Below are 15,234 nucleotides of genomic sequence, written 5' to 3' on the forward strand. Positions count from 1 at the left end.
GCACGCAACACAACCGTATTAGAGCTGCTTTAGCAATCCTGCTGTGACAGCTTCTTACACAGCCGGCTGATTGTGTACAGCTGCCACCACACGCAAGATTATAAGCAGGCTGTCTGAAAAATGGCATTTGTACCGATAAGGGGGAGAAAAGCCTGAATCTTGCACATGGTTGGCAGCTGCAGTTTCTTCTTGTTGGTTTTCCAACACTTGCCCAGGTGCCCAACACATACCAGCTGCACAGACTTTTTACAGGCCACCCTGAGCTACCTAACAACTTGCCAGCATCAAATTACTTTTAATTAAGATTACCAGTTCAACCTTCTAAGCTGAAACTCAACACATTTACATTTCTCTTGCCTGCTGTGTTGTGCTTTTCCCTTTTTTTTACAAGTATGATGAACAACCCCAAGTATTAACCTTAGCTGTGGCAGCCAAGGTGCCTTGCTCTAACTTTTTACAAGCTATACACTTGAGGCAACTGTATGAGGTTGATTGCTTTAACGGGGCCCGCAAAAAACTGCGAAGTGTCATTTTCTAAATGTATTTGCGGCAGATGAAAGGAACCGTCTCCATGGAATTGTCCCTCCTATTAAAATCCCAACTAATGAACTGTTTTAAAAGGCACTTGCTAACCAAAAGATCACCTTCAGTCTGAAAAGTCAGAGTTATCCATGGAGTGAGCATACCACCTCCTGCGCATTTCTTTCTGAGCCACCCCAGTAGCTGCTGCTGGAGAACAGAATAGTTTAAGGAACAAGCTAGATAAGCAAGTTTGCATAAGTCCCCGGTTTTTCTGAAAGTCACACCCACATCTTACTATTAAAGCACTAATAAGCCACTTTAACAGTAATGGCTTCCAGGGAACTGTCATTTAACAGTAATGGCTTCCAGGGAGCTGACAGTGAGGAAGCCCCGAATCCCATCACAGAGCTGCAATTCCCAGAGTGGTTTAAAAATCAATGCCTCTTCCCAGAGAACTCTGGATACTGTAGCTCTGGCATGGCCAAATTTGGTCCTCCAGCTGTTTTGGGACTACAATTCCCACCATCCCTGACCACTGGTCCTGTTAGCTAGGGATGATGGGAGTTGTAGTCCCAAAACAGCTGGAGGGCCAAGTTTGGCCATGCCTGCTGTAGCTCCAGGAGGGGAGCAGGAGTCTCCTAACAACCCTCCTTACAAACTACATTTACCAGGATTCTTTGGGGGAAACCATGACTGTTCACATAGTATAGTGCTTTAAATATAAGGTGTAGATATGATTCAAGCATTCGGAACATCTATGTGGGGCTTTGTTTGGGATTTGTTTGGACACTTGCAGCTGGTGCAGAAAGCTATGCCATTCTAAGCGTAGAATCTGGAGATGAACAAGTTGCACTTATGGTGAAGCAAGTGCACTTGCTACGGATGAGCTACTGGGCTGTGTTCAAGGTCGCGTTGCTATCATTTAAAGCCATAAACTCAGAAATAGGTCGCCTGAAGGCCCACCTACTCCTGAAAAGAGAGATTTTATGAAGAAATTTTACTTGTGGCACAGAACATCATAGGGTGGTAACACAAAAACAAGGATTTTTGGCCATTGCCCTGCACTGTAACGATCTTCCCTCTACCATAAATGAAACATCATCCAGCAGTTGCCTCACTTGATTGGTAGGGTATTTTGCCTAGTCTTTTGCTGACTCGTAAGACTAGACTATTTTATAACTTGATTTCTGTTTTCCAATCATTTTTCTGTTCAAACACTTGTATTTTTGTATACCACTTAAAGAGATATTAAACATTAAGAGGCTTGTAAATGCCTTTAAATAAATAATACTGCCTCTGATACTGGAGCTGGAGAAAACACCATTATGATGGGTAGCCACTGTTAAAGCCTTATCCTCCATGAATTTGTCAAAGTTCACCAACCAAGATGTACACAGAAGCAAGTACATTGGGAGGCCAAGTGGCTAATTAAGAATAATGCTTCGCTATGCAGCTCACATCTCATTGGGAAAGCAACAGCAAAAAGTATATATAAGCCACAGGAAAGAACACGGCATTCCCCTCGACCTCTCAGTGGCTTTTGATACCATCCACCATGGTACCCTTCTGAAGCAGCTGTCAGTTAGGGGTTGGTAGAACCACTTTGCGGTAGTTCTGGTCCTACTTGGATGGATGTTTCCAGACGGGATTGCTTTGGGAGTGTTCTCCAGCCCTGTGAAGCTGTCAATGTGGGGGTTCTTGGGGTTCAATTTTACCCCCTATTGCTTGTAAACATCTACATGAAAACACTGAGTGGGGTTATCTGGAGGTTTGGAGTATGCTCTTCGTCTTGCCTCAGTAATGGACTGGATGAGAGCCAAGAAACTGAAGCTCAATCCAGATGAGACAAAGATCCCACCAAGCCTCAATAGAGTTTATTTTTTAGCCACCCACCATTTGCTCCAATAAAAAAAGTAACTTCAAAATATATTAACGTTAAGATCATCACCTTTTTCAAGCTAGGCTTTCTGTACCCTTTGTGTGTGATTTGGGCAGGGGCAAAGGAGGGGAAACAGGCAACAAGCACAGAAACCAAACAGGCCTACTTAAAATAAATTGATTTCTTTGCTCAAGTGTGTCAGAAGCAACTTTCAAGAATCATATACCACATGCTGAGATGGAATGTCACATGAACAGAGAAAAGCAAACCAAGCACTAGCAGTGCAGACAAGAAATATGCAGATAATTAGTCCATAATATACAGAAAAGGTTGAGGGAAGGAAATATTAATTCTGTTTCTATGGCGAATGTGATTTCAGCAGTATATGCTTACCATGGATGCCTGCTTGTAAAAGCCCGTGGCATTTCTCAGAGATTACAGGGGGGAAGCCATTTTTTTTTTGGTTCATTTTCTTGCATGAAAAATTTAGCACTCTTACGATAGGGAAGCCAATCTACGGCCTATGTGTGCCTTCACTTCTCCTCCTCCTTCGTCTGGATAGAAAGCCAAATATAATGAAATACAGTACCATGTTGAATCTCTAACAGGATATCCAATCTCTATTGAAGAAAGAGACTATTAAAAATGGAGGGTTCTGGGAGATGAAGCTCAATATAAAAAAAACTAAGATCATGGCCACTGGTCCCATCACCTCCTGGCAAATAGAAGGGGAAGAAATGGAGGCAGTGAGAAGTTTTACTTTCTTGGGCTCCATGATCACTGCAGATGGTGACAGCAGTCATGAAATTAAAAGACGCCTGCTTCTTGGGAGAAAAGCAATGACAAACCTAGAGAGCATCTTAAAAAGCAGAGACATCACCTTGCCAACAAAGGCCCGTATAGTTAAAGCTATGGTTTTCCCAGTAGTGATGTATGGAAGTGAGAGTTGGACCATAAAGAAGGCTGATCACCGAAGAATTGATGCTTTTGAATTATGGTGCTGGAGGAGACTCTTGAGAGGCCCATGGACTACAAGAAGATCAAACCTGTCCATTCTGAAGGAAATCAGCCCTGAGTGCTCACTGGAAGGACAGATCCTAAAGCTGAGGCTCCAATTCTTTGGCCACCTCATGAGAAGAGAAGACTCCGTGGAAAAGACCCTGATGTCGGGAAAGACTGAGGGCACAAAGAGAAGGGAACGACAGAGGACAAGATGGTTGAACAGTGTTCTTGAAGCTATGAACATGAGTTTGACCAAACTGCGGGAGGCAGTGGAAGACAGGAGTGCCTGGCGTGCTCTGGTCCATGGGGTCACGAAGAGTCGGACACGACTAAACGACTAATCAACAACAATTGTGCCAGTTCACATATTATCCAAAGGCTTACCCTCTCTCAGAGTACAAACTGTTCATGCTGGGGTATGTTGACAACCTAGCATGAAGAGAATGCACTCAAGTCTAACTTCTATTTGTTTTTAATGTCTAAGACAATTTACTGGCATTATGCTCAAAATGTGGATATTCTGTGAATGACACATTTATGTCTTAGATAAGACACATATTTATCCCGTCTGTTCCAGCTTGCTGCCAGTTAACTGGCAAGTGATTTCTGCAACTGAAAGCTTTCCAGAAAAAAGAGACTGCTGGCAACCCACAAATACCCAAACATTGTCCAGAAAGCTGATAATCCAATGCACACAGAGTACTGGGATGGGTAGGCTCCTGTGTTATTAAGGAACCATAGCTATGTGTTCCTATGACCATGGTATTACCACTGCAGGATTTATTGTTTGGCCATTATTAATTATCCCCATTATCTCCTCAGCCACCAGCTTTGTGGCATGCATTTTGCTTGCCTCCATATCGGTCTTTTATGTACAATGAGAAAGATGAAAAAGGTAAAAGAATTTTTATTTACTTTCTGAGATCACAGAGCAAATCATGCAGTCACAATACAGCAGTTAGCAAAACTATAAAAGGGAAAGGACTTTTAAGCTGTCAGTGGCAGATGTCCCCAACAGATATAAAAATTAACAGCTTGGAAAGTGGCAGTCTGCAACTTCAGGGGGAAACACCCCCCCATTACTCACAACTCCACCACATACATAGACAGTGTTGGACTCTCAACAACACACTACTTTTACAATAGATCCAGTGCACAAGTTGTGTAACCAGGAAGTTGATAAACCCAAGATGAATATAAAAACATAAGGCCCTTTCTTCTGTTCAACTCTGCCAAGCAACTGTACATCCAATTTGATAGTACTTTTTGCTTTTGTTGCACATAAAAGACTATGAAGGCTGTGCTGTTCCTTGTTACAAGGAACCACTCTGAAATTAGGAAGGTGCATTTGAAAGGAAGAAAACACTGTATTTTGTATTTAAGGTGATGCCCCCCCCCGATACTTTGGACTCCTAACTTCCAACATTTCCAGCCAGCATGCAAGCTGGAAATTAACGAAGAAAACCTCTAACATTCCAAAAGACAAACTTGTTTTAGAATGTTACAGCTAAATTTCTGAAATGGGGCTGCTGCTGCATTAATTCATTTTTTAAAAGTTGCATGTTATTTTAAGTGATTGCAATCATCATACAACGCCCCCTTGTATCTTCTTGTGCCCCCTACATGACAGGTCTGGAGGATGGCAACACCCTGCCCCCAGGAAGGTTCAGCTGGTGCCTTCATTATGTACCTTTAGGAACAAGGCAAAAACATTCCTCTTCTCCTGGACCTTTTGACTAATTAACCTACCCATGGCCTTTTAAGCTCTCTGTGTGTGGTGTGGTGTGGTGTGTGTGTTGTTGTTGTTTTGCTTGTCATTATGTTATGTAACCTTGTGTTTTTATATTGTAAACCTCCCAGTGATACCTGGATGGAGGACGGCATATCAAACAAGCAAGCAATGTTGTAAGCCACTTTGCAAATAGGAATATTTTAAAGAAGTAAAAAGCCAAAAAAAAAAAAAAGCCAGGGAAACCTTCAACTGAAACACAGCCTCATACCTGGAACGTGTGCGCCGCCTACTCATTCCTGGACTGTTGCTGACACGATATGCAGTTGGGACGCTCCTCTCCTCCCTGCGCCTTTCAGGTGTGTGAGCTCTTCTCCTGGGTGATCGTGAGCGAGACCTGAACAGGAGGCAGAAGAGGGAAATGTTCAAAATCCCGAGTGGGAAGGGATGGGCCTTAATTTCATTACCTGATTTCAGTAGGTGTGCATTCTCTTCAAACCTCATTACAAGATGTACATCCTGTTACACCACAAATATATATACATATATTTAAAGAACCAGCAGATAGGTGGCTCAGTTGGTTAGGGCGTGGTGCTGATAATGCCAAGGTCAACATGGCTTCCGATAACCCGTATGGGCCAGCTGATTATTCCTGCATTGCAGGGGGTTGGTCTGGATGATCCTCTGGGTCTCTTACAACTCTACAATTCTATGACAACATATTGTTCACTGGAGATACTGTCAGCTTCCTGAGGGTCCTTCTTCCACACACCCACACATGTTTTGAGTTCTCAATTATTTGATTCCAAAGCCATATGCATTTTAAGATTTATAAGCAGTGATTTGATATGTTAAGTAGGTGAGCAAACGAAGCTGCCTTATACTGAATCAGACCACTGGTCTATCTAGCTCAAGACTGCCTACCCAGACTGGCAGCAGCACTCCAGAATTTTAGACACGGTTCTTTCGCAGTCCTAGCCTAGAGGTGCTAAGAATTTTTTTTTGGGGGGGGGGGAGCTGCTATGTACTGCACTGCAGAGTGACTGCAGTTTGCCTTGAAAATCTGATCTTATCCCCGATCTTTCACAGAAGGACAGTGATAGCGGTAATAGTAAAGAGGGATAAAAACCAAGACTGAAGAAGCTGGAGATCAGTCAGAACCTTGATGCTTTAGCAGGATTTTCCTCTAAAGGCTCAGCAGTCATCTCTTTGCACTAATGAAGCTGCCTGAGAGCTCTTGCACTCAGATGCTGCTCCCACTGATGGGCTGCTCCATGCTCTACATCCCTGCGGATTCTGGGATTAGATATGGATGCACACACTTCACCTTCATAATAGTAATAAATAGGCTGCTTTGGGAAGTTAAGAAGGGTCACTAAAAGGGCTCAGATCCCTCAACTGCAGCTGAATTTTTCAGCCTACAAGGGCTCAGACGAATAAGGAAGCTATTTGCTTAAACTACTTTGTAAGTAGCTGTGTCATGCTCTTTAATTTCAAGTGGTTCTGCTTTCTTCTGGGGGTACGCAGGGGGACACATACCCCTAAACATTTTGTGAATCTTTGAACTTTTGTCCATTTACTGTATTTATTTTTCCCAATTTGAACTATAAAATGGTGATTTTCTTGAGTCAAAATGAGAGTACTGTATGTTCTACTGTATATAGAAAAAATGTTTCTATAAACATTTTTTATAGAAAAAACCCTCTATCTATCTATCTATCTATCTGTCTAAAAACAAACACAGATTTGACTATGGTGCTTTCCCGCCCCACCCCACAGTATTAAATAGAGAAGAGCTGCTTTTACTAGCTTGAATAAAAGCCTTATTTTAACATGATAAATCCTAAGGATATTATTTGATAAGGTGTGAAATATTAATAAGGCCTTCCCTTTCAATTGTGTTGCTAAACAAGGTCTGTTTAAAGTTCTATTATGTTGGAAAGATTTGGCATATAATCCTACATCTTAAGGAGTAGCACTGGTGCGAAAAGATGTTGCCTCCAAGGGAAATGAATGGATTTTGAAGCAACGCAGCACACAAATTTGCACCATTTTAACAAAGGGAAACCATTTTGCGCCCTAGCCTAGTTGATTCTTTGAAACTGAGACAATAAGCATGTTAACTTTACCTCTGCCAATCAGCTAATCTTAAAAGTAATCCTTTAATCATGCCTCTCTCTGCTAATTACTATACAGGGTTTGTTAGCTGGGTAAACAGAGTAGGTGGCTTAGCAAAGTAATCTATTAGTGAAATACATAAAGAAAATTAATGTGAAATGAAATTCTTGGCTGAACTGAAATGCAAACTTGGGAGTCTGACAATCCTCCACACCCATTTATCAGGAGCAGCCTGAGATAGATAGGCCCCCAGAACAAGTGTCGTATCCTTCTGTAGGTGGGACTTTGTGAACAAGTGGCCTGAGGATTTTCAGGTGTAAAATCTAACTGCAAAATTGAATCACTCACTGTGTAACCACTTATTTTTATGATCTTATCTCTGCCTCCACCCTTTGACATACAATGCCAACCTCATTCAACAAACTTTGTAAGCAAAAATAAAGAACATTTACATATTCATAATTAATATGTTCCTTATTTGTATTAACTGTGAGTTTTCTCAACCAGGATACCATGCATTAGGTATTCCAAGACTGACGGTTCACAGCTACTAAACCACTGTAATGTTGAGATCCATTTTATGCTTATGTGTGAGGCCAACCGAGCAAACACAAGGATCAGGTGCTGGATTCAGCTCAACAAAAGGGGCCCCAAAGTGATCATTTTTCCTATGTGTTAGGGAAAAAGATCCTCCACTGGGGCATGAGCCAATAGGGAAAAACTGGAATGAGTCTAGAAAGCTGACAAGGAAAGAAAACTTGAGGTTTTCCTCACAGTAATGTATCTGAAACATATTAATATGGCCACCCAACAACAGGACATACTGATACTGTGGAGTATCTTGCCATGCTGAAATGCAGAAGAAGGTTCACTTTACCAGCTGATGAAAGATAAGAGACATTTTTATTCCTGCAGGCTTTTTGCCTGCTAAGTATATTCTGTTTTATATAAAGGTTATGCTTTTATCTGTGGTCTGGCTGCATTTTTAATGCTGCCTTGCTAGCATACTTAATGTGTATTAAAATGTCTTTTATTGTTTTGTTATGACATTTTGATTTCAACTAGTTGTAAGCTGCCCTGAGTGGCGCTTCAGCACTATAAAGGCAGGACAAAAATTTCTACCGAAATGAATTCATATTTGCTATCCATGAATGGCTTTGCTATGCAGCAAAAATCTCTACAGGGAAAAGCTGATTAAAAAGGGCGTACGTATATGCTGTACATATGGCCTGATTTGCAGACCAGCACCTGGTCTTTGAGAAATCTGATTAATATAAGATAGGAACCCAGAACCCCTCAATATTCTTGCCCCCCCCCAATATATTCCCGCTGGCAACAGGTCCAAATGGGAACAAGTGACTCAGCACTTGTACAGCCATTCCCTAGTCATGCTCTCTTTGTGTCTGGCCCTTTTAGGCATATTTTCACACTTCTATCTACAATGGTGTGGTCCTTTAAAAGTTGTAACTGTAGTTCTAAGCTAACAGCTATCAGGTTTCCAAGGTGTATCTGAAGCTGCATGAGGTTTGAGGAACCATTTGCTGCCAGAGGCCCTCTAGCCCCATATATGCTAGTGCTGGAACACAGGAAGCTGCCTTTTATTAGGTTGGATTATTTGTCTGACTAGCTCAGGGCTGTGTACACTAGTTGTCAGGGAACTGCCATCAGTGCCGGAGGGAGAGAGCAAAATCCAGAGGGATTCCGGAGAGCGTCCCGGGAGTGGGAGAGGCAGCCCATCTTCTGGGGAAGAGAATCAGCGTAGCACCAGTGGAGAAGGGGGGCAGATGGGGGAAGCGGCGAGGCGGTCCCATGACTCCTTGCTGGGGACCAGCGGGGAGAGTAGAGGTCCTCCGCTGCCTATGCCCTCCTTGCGCAGAAGGCTTTCACGCAGAAAGAGTAGGAGGAGACTAGGCGTCAAAGAGCTTCTTTGCTGGAAGAAGTTTAAGAAATGCCCACTGACGGATTCTGCCAGCGATTGAGACAGCCACGGGTGAGTGGCTGTCCAGACAGGAAAGGTTCACTCAGGCAACCCAGCCGGGTGTTTGCACCGGCTTACGCACGAGCAACCCCTAGAACCATTACACTAGTCTTTCCCAATTTGATGCCCTCTAGATGTTTTGAACTACAACTCCCATCATCCCCGATCAAGGGCCATGCTGGCCATGACTGATGGGAGCTTTAGTCCAAAAACATGAAACACATCTATTTCAGGGACCAGAGAGTGGTAAATATATGCTGAGAACACACAAAGCTTTGCTAGGGCTCTCTTATGCAAGGAATGCCCCTTGTTCCGAATAGCACCACATTCCCACACAACATTGTTGGGTTTTTTTAGAACAAGACCATGCCTGCTTTCAAAATTGGCCTGGTAACTCAGCGAAGAAGAAGAAAAGGAGCAGCAGGATGCCCCTAGAAGGACTCTGAATATCACTTTGTGCAAGGTATGAATTGTGCACAGTGCCATTTGTTCCAAAAGCCCTCTTTAGCTTTCAAACTCACAGACTACCCGAACTTCAATTCATCTTCTCGAGGTAAATGAGTCCTAAAGGTTGTTTAATCAAATCAAAACAAAGTTTTAACACCAGTTCCTAACAAAATGTGTGCCAACTTACTAGAACAAAACCAAGTTAAGTTGCGCTCCTGAAAGCAAAAGCAAAACTGCTGGGTGGCTATGCCCAATTAAAAAAAAGTTCAATATAGATTAACACTCAGAATATCTCAAGTACTGAGCTTCTGTAATCTTTATAGCAACCCTGTAAAGCAGGAGGCCTGTATTTTAATTCCTATATTACAATGCTAGAGGGTAGGTTTTTGGGGGGGATGGGGAGGCTGAGAAATGGTGGCTTCTCTGAGGCCAAAGAAGTAGTGCTTTATTTTAAAATGACACACCTTGCTTCCAAAACAGCATAAGGCGTGTGCGCCCCATGTGATCAGCTGCAGCTCTCTATAACCTTTTAATGTGTGGAAGACAGGGCATAAGCACAAAAACGAAACATGCATTTGCTTGAGACATTACAGTTTTAGGCAATATATCATAAAGATCTAATCTGAACCTGGTGTAGCATGTATGGCAGCCTCACAAAGGCGGCACCGCCGAGGAAAAAGAAATGAGCGTAGAAAAGCACTTAACAATAACATCAGTTCAGAAAACCCACCTGGAATGCCGGACAGTTCTATAGGCAGTGGGAAGTGAGTGCTTGGCTTTTGAATGTGATCGAACCCTGGATTTAGACGAAGAGTGATATTTGGAAGGAGGCGACCTTGACCTTGACCGGGATCTTTTCTTGTGCTTTTTTTTCTTTTTCTCCCGCTCTTCTTCCCTGGGCAGATCTCTGCTTCTGCTTGAAGGCCTTTCAGGTGCCTTTGCTTCCAAGGTTGGCAATGTCCTGATGCCAGTCAACAGGGGACACTGCATGTTACCAACAGTCTGAAATAAAGCCAGGCAGGTTTTAGCATTGTGTCAATATGTACACAGTATATACATTACTTTGGAAGTCTAGGTTAAAATCGAAAAACCCCTCTGCAGTCCCTTGTTAATCTTTGGCCAGTTATTAGCCTAAATCTCCTAACTGTAAAAAGGGATCATTAATGACCTATTGTTCCATGGCTGCTCTGAGAATGGAGATGGAGGAAACATTTTGCATATTTAACAGTGATAAACTGAAGAAATTAGCCCAGGATTTTTCAGTCAATCATGAATAAAGTTGAGTCCATGTGCTCATCAAATCAGACTCAATTCAACAATCTGGCCCATCACATGACCTGTAAAGGAACACCAACTCAATGGTGTAACATTATCTTTCCACAAGGGCCAACATTGATGCCAAAATCCAGCATCGCCTGAGCTCTGCGAGTGTAGCTTTCTCCCGACTGAAGTGCAGAGTGTTTGAGGACCAGAACATTCACAGGGAAACCAAAATGCTTGTTTACAAAGCTACTGTACCACCAACCTTACTGTATGCTTGTGAAACATGGACTACATAAACCCCATCTCCAACTCCTTGAAATATTCCATCAACGGTGTCTCCAAATTTTTTTTACACATCACTTGGGAAGACAAGCAAACTAATGCCAGTGTACTGGAAGAAGCAAAGATCACCAGTGTTGAAGCAACTATTCTCCAACATCAATTTCTTCCAAAGCAACTACTCTATTCCAAGCTTAAAAATGGAAAGCGTAATGCTGATGGTCAACAAAAGGGGTTTAAACATTCTCAAGACAAATTTTTAAAAATGTAGTTTTTAAAACTGTGTCTGCTCCCCCAGGTATCACGGAATAACCCCACCACTTGGCCTTCCATCATACATGTCATCTCTTTCATCTGTACCACACCGACTTGCATTTATTCGTGCAAGGTTCAATGTCCTTCCATCGAACCTGCTGAGCCACAGATTTTCCAAGGGTTTGGTGTCTCCGCTATGCGTGTGTGACGGGAAAACTGTTGATTCTCTCCCACATATAATGTTCAACTGTCCCCTACATAGCATAGCCAGGACTAAATTCCTGGGTCCTGCTTTACTGCGCTTGGTTGGCAGGCCTGCTGAGTCACATGCCGCACTACTTTTGCAGGATACAGATCCTTCTGTAACTCTGCAGGTGGCGAGATTCCTGAATGCGGTTATCTCACACACAAAAACCACCAAAAACAACAACATCAAAAACTAATCGGACAGTTTTGAAGAGAGTGCATGTCGGATCTCGTCTTCAGTTTTCCTTTTTCTGGGATCCGTCCCTTGGAGCTCTCCGGGCCCCAAGCTGTTATCTGGCTCTGCTCAATGACCCACCCCTGCATCATGGTGTTCACCTTCTGGTGCCGAATATATCGGTCTTTATGCCTCTGTGCTTTTATGTTTGTACATACTTTATGGGCTAATAGCCGTAAGTAAATAAATAAATAAATAAATAAATAAATAAAGTATAAATCCAACAATTGGGAAACACTGGCCTGCGAGTGCTCCAATTGGAGAACAGCCTTTACCAAAGATATAATGGACTTTGAAGACACTTGAACTCAGGACGAAAGCGAGAAACGTTCCAAGAGGAAGGCACATTTGGCAAACCCTCACCATGATCAACTCCTGCCCAGAAAGCTATGGCCTCATTGTGGAAGGACATGTAGATCCAGAACTGGCCTCCACTGTCACTTACGGCCTCACTGTTAAAACCGTGTTCATGGAAGACAATCTTACTCGGCTATGAGTGATTACCAAAGAAGAAAGAAAAGGAAGGCTTTTCACTAGCAATGAGCCCCATCACATTCAGCTTCCCACTTCTAAGTCAAAAGTAATCAGACAAGGAGTAACTAAGTAGGAACTGAATATGCTGAATCACTGGATGTCACCTGAGAGTTGGAACCCAGAAGTGGGTCACACTTTGACCTAAGATGAGAGTAATAACACCAGTGTTGTATCTACATCTCTTAATAGAATACTTCTCCTAACAAAAAGTTTCCATCCTTGTCAAAAGCGTAACTCAGCAGAGGTCCTAACAGGTAACGAACATGTTGTGAAACTTTACACCAGAGTACAAAAGTCAGTAGCTGGCATCTTTCCACCTTTCCTACGTTGTAGGTCAGGAAAGTTTGTTGTAGTGACTTTGTATTACGTGAGAAATGTGTGACTGGCTAGCTGAAGTTATTTTACAAAAAGAAGCAGAGAAGGTTTGTAATGGTAGATCTGGCATCTACTTTAGATATCTAGCTTCCAAACAAGAGTAGAGAGCAGAATGTTTAAAGTGCTCTACTGCCTCACTGTGATACCCACTGCACATTCAACTTTCAACTGGAAATAAAGTGAGCACAAGGCTTAATCAGCACCTCCTGAAATCACATTTTTTCACCTATTACTGTTTCTTTCAGAATTCTGCTCCACGTATTGTTTCAGGATGCAAGCTGCCTTGGAATTTGTAAAGGAGTGTATAATTGTTTTAAAGGAAATAAAATAAACTTAGTGCAGCCATCTTCCACTCTTTCAAACCCAAGGCTCATCTAGAACATCAACCTATAACATGGGATCCACATTTAATATTTTTACCCCACATACCCATTTTCAACAAGTTTCTGAGAGGTAGACAGACTAGAGGGAAAGGACTTTAATAATGTATAAAGTATTGGTAGGCAAGAATGAAAAGTTGTATTTGCTGAATTTTGATCTTTCATTGCTTCTTGACATTTTCTGGGAAAAGACCCAAATAAAGAAAGAAACTGTCACAATTATTATTACCCTGTCCTTTTTTTGCATTTGGATGCTACTTTCTTCTCATTTTCTCAATCTTATTCTAACAAGGTCACTTTCTATGAGGGACTGAAGCACAGCAACATTTATCTGCTGCAGCAGTCTGCAAGGCTTGGGAAACTTGGACAATCTTGCTCAGAGCAAGAGATGACCCAATAAAAAGGAATAATCTGTACTTGATGTGCTGGTTTTGATGAGACACCTCACATCCAGCAAGACAGAATATAACTTTCTAATTTTCACAAGCATTGCATACATATTCAGCAGTAATTCCTCAGCCAAATAAATGGTTTCATCTTCAGAAGCCTATGTGATTTCTCACCTGCCCCCCACGTAAAAAAACACCACCAGGTTTCTCAACCACCCTTCACATTCAAATGGGATAGTAATGTAAAGTTATACTTGTTTCACAGTGCAGCTGACATATTCCTGATGAAAATGTAAATTACATATAAAGCTTTTCTACAAAGATTCAGACTGTCAGTACTGTCTACACTTGGTGGGCAGCTCTCCAGAGTTTCATAGAAGGGGCTTTCCCACTTCTACATGGAGATGCTAATGATAAGCCTCTCCCCCATCTTGTCTACACATATGGACACCTGATGTTCAGCGAATGCAACAAGGTTAAACTTAAGACATAGTACTACCTCAATCAAGTCACTGTTGCCACAATGATCTCCCAACATGAACCTGTGCTGGTATAAATATATAATAATATGTATGAGAGATACCCTAGAAATGGTTTTATCCAACCAACACCCATGTGAAGTTAAATGAACATTCTAACATTCCTCACACTGGATGCACCGGCACTTCACACTAAACCATGTTTTATTGCTAATACACAAAGTGAAATGAGTCTAATTAAAAAATCTAGGGTTTGGTCACTCCCGCCCCCCCCCCCATTCCTTCTGAATGGCTGGGAATAGCAATTCGCTAGCATTTAGTTTCACTTTCCTCTGAAATTTTTCGTGAACCAAATCCAGGGCATATCACAAATTCTGGTTAGTTAAATAAGCCTGGTGAACAGAGACTGGCAAGAGTCTGGATTAAAACCATGGTCTTTGTTCATAGGCAGCAAGCCAAGATTAACTGAAATGAAAGACCAGCCAAGTTCTTATCCACACAGTGTAGGAGGAGGGAAAAGGAGAATGGGAGCCCGAGGCTTTAGTCTGCCTCATTCCAGTTTGTGCATGCAAGTGATGTAGTGCTATGCGCAAACTGGACCATTAAGGAACACCAAAACCTGGCTTGTCACCGAACATCAACTCAGAGACCTGCAGACAATAACAGATTCTTGCCAAGTACACCTGCATAGCAACATGCATTTGTTGCATCCTCCCCTATATTTTTCATTTGTAAACTTAAAATAAAGAAGTAATTTATAAAGTGTCCCTAAACTTCAGTCAATTTAATATAGCATAATGTACCAGGAAATATGCAAATTGCCATTTTGTGCCTCTACAAAAAATGAAAAGAAAAAGAAATCTAGCACCACAGGCCTTCCTCCTCCCCCAACAGCCACCTTCCATATGAAATGTTCCATTAAGATCTCATCTGCTATTTTAAGCTGGAGAAATTCTATGCATCTGCTATAAACCAGGATTGGGGAACATGTGGCCTCTTTAATTGTTGTTGGACTCCATCGACCCCAGCCAGCCTGGACAACCGTCAGGGATGATGGGAGTTGCAGTCCAACATCAACTGGAGGGTCACTGGTTCCCAACTTTGCCTATCTTATCCTTGCCTTA

The 15,234-nt window shown here is 42.2% G+C and overlaps 1 protein-coding gene across 7 annotated transcripts in view; it reads right to left on the reverse strand.

Annotated features, from left to right (window-relative positions):
* Positions 1 to 15,234, reverse strand: part of SFSWAP (splicing factor SWAP) — a 104,725-nt gene that overhangs the window by 11,605 nt on the left and 77,886 nt on the right. For all 7 annotated transcript variants that reach the window (XM_080985104.1, XM_080985103.1, XM_080985102.1 and 4 more), the window contains 2 exons: positions 10,406 to 10,677; positions 5,404 to 5,529 (listed from right to left, as the gene is read on the reverse strand). In XM_080985104.1, coding sequence (XP_080841230.1) covers positions 5,404 to 5,529; positions 10,406 to 10,677 — 398 coding nt within the window. The remainder of the gene's footprint in view (positions 1 to 5,403; positions 5,530 to 10,405; positions 10,678 to 15,234) is intronic.

Source organism: Podarcis pityusensis (assembly GCF_964106645.2).
Source record: "Podarcis pityusensis genome assembly, chromosome: 16".
In the NCBI taxonomy this organism is placed as follows: Eukaryota; Metazoa; Chordata; class Lepidosauria; order Squamata; family Lacertidae; genus Podarcis; species Podarcis pityusensis.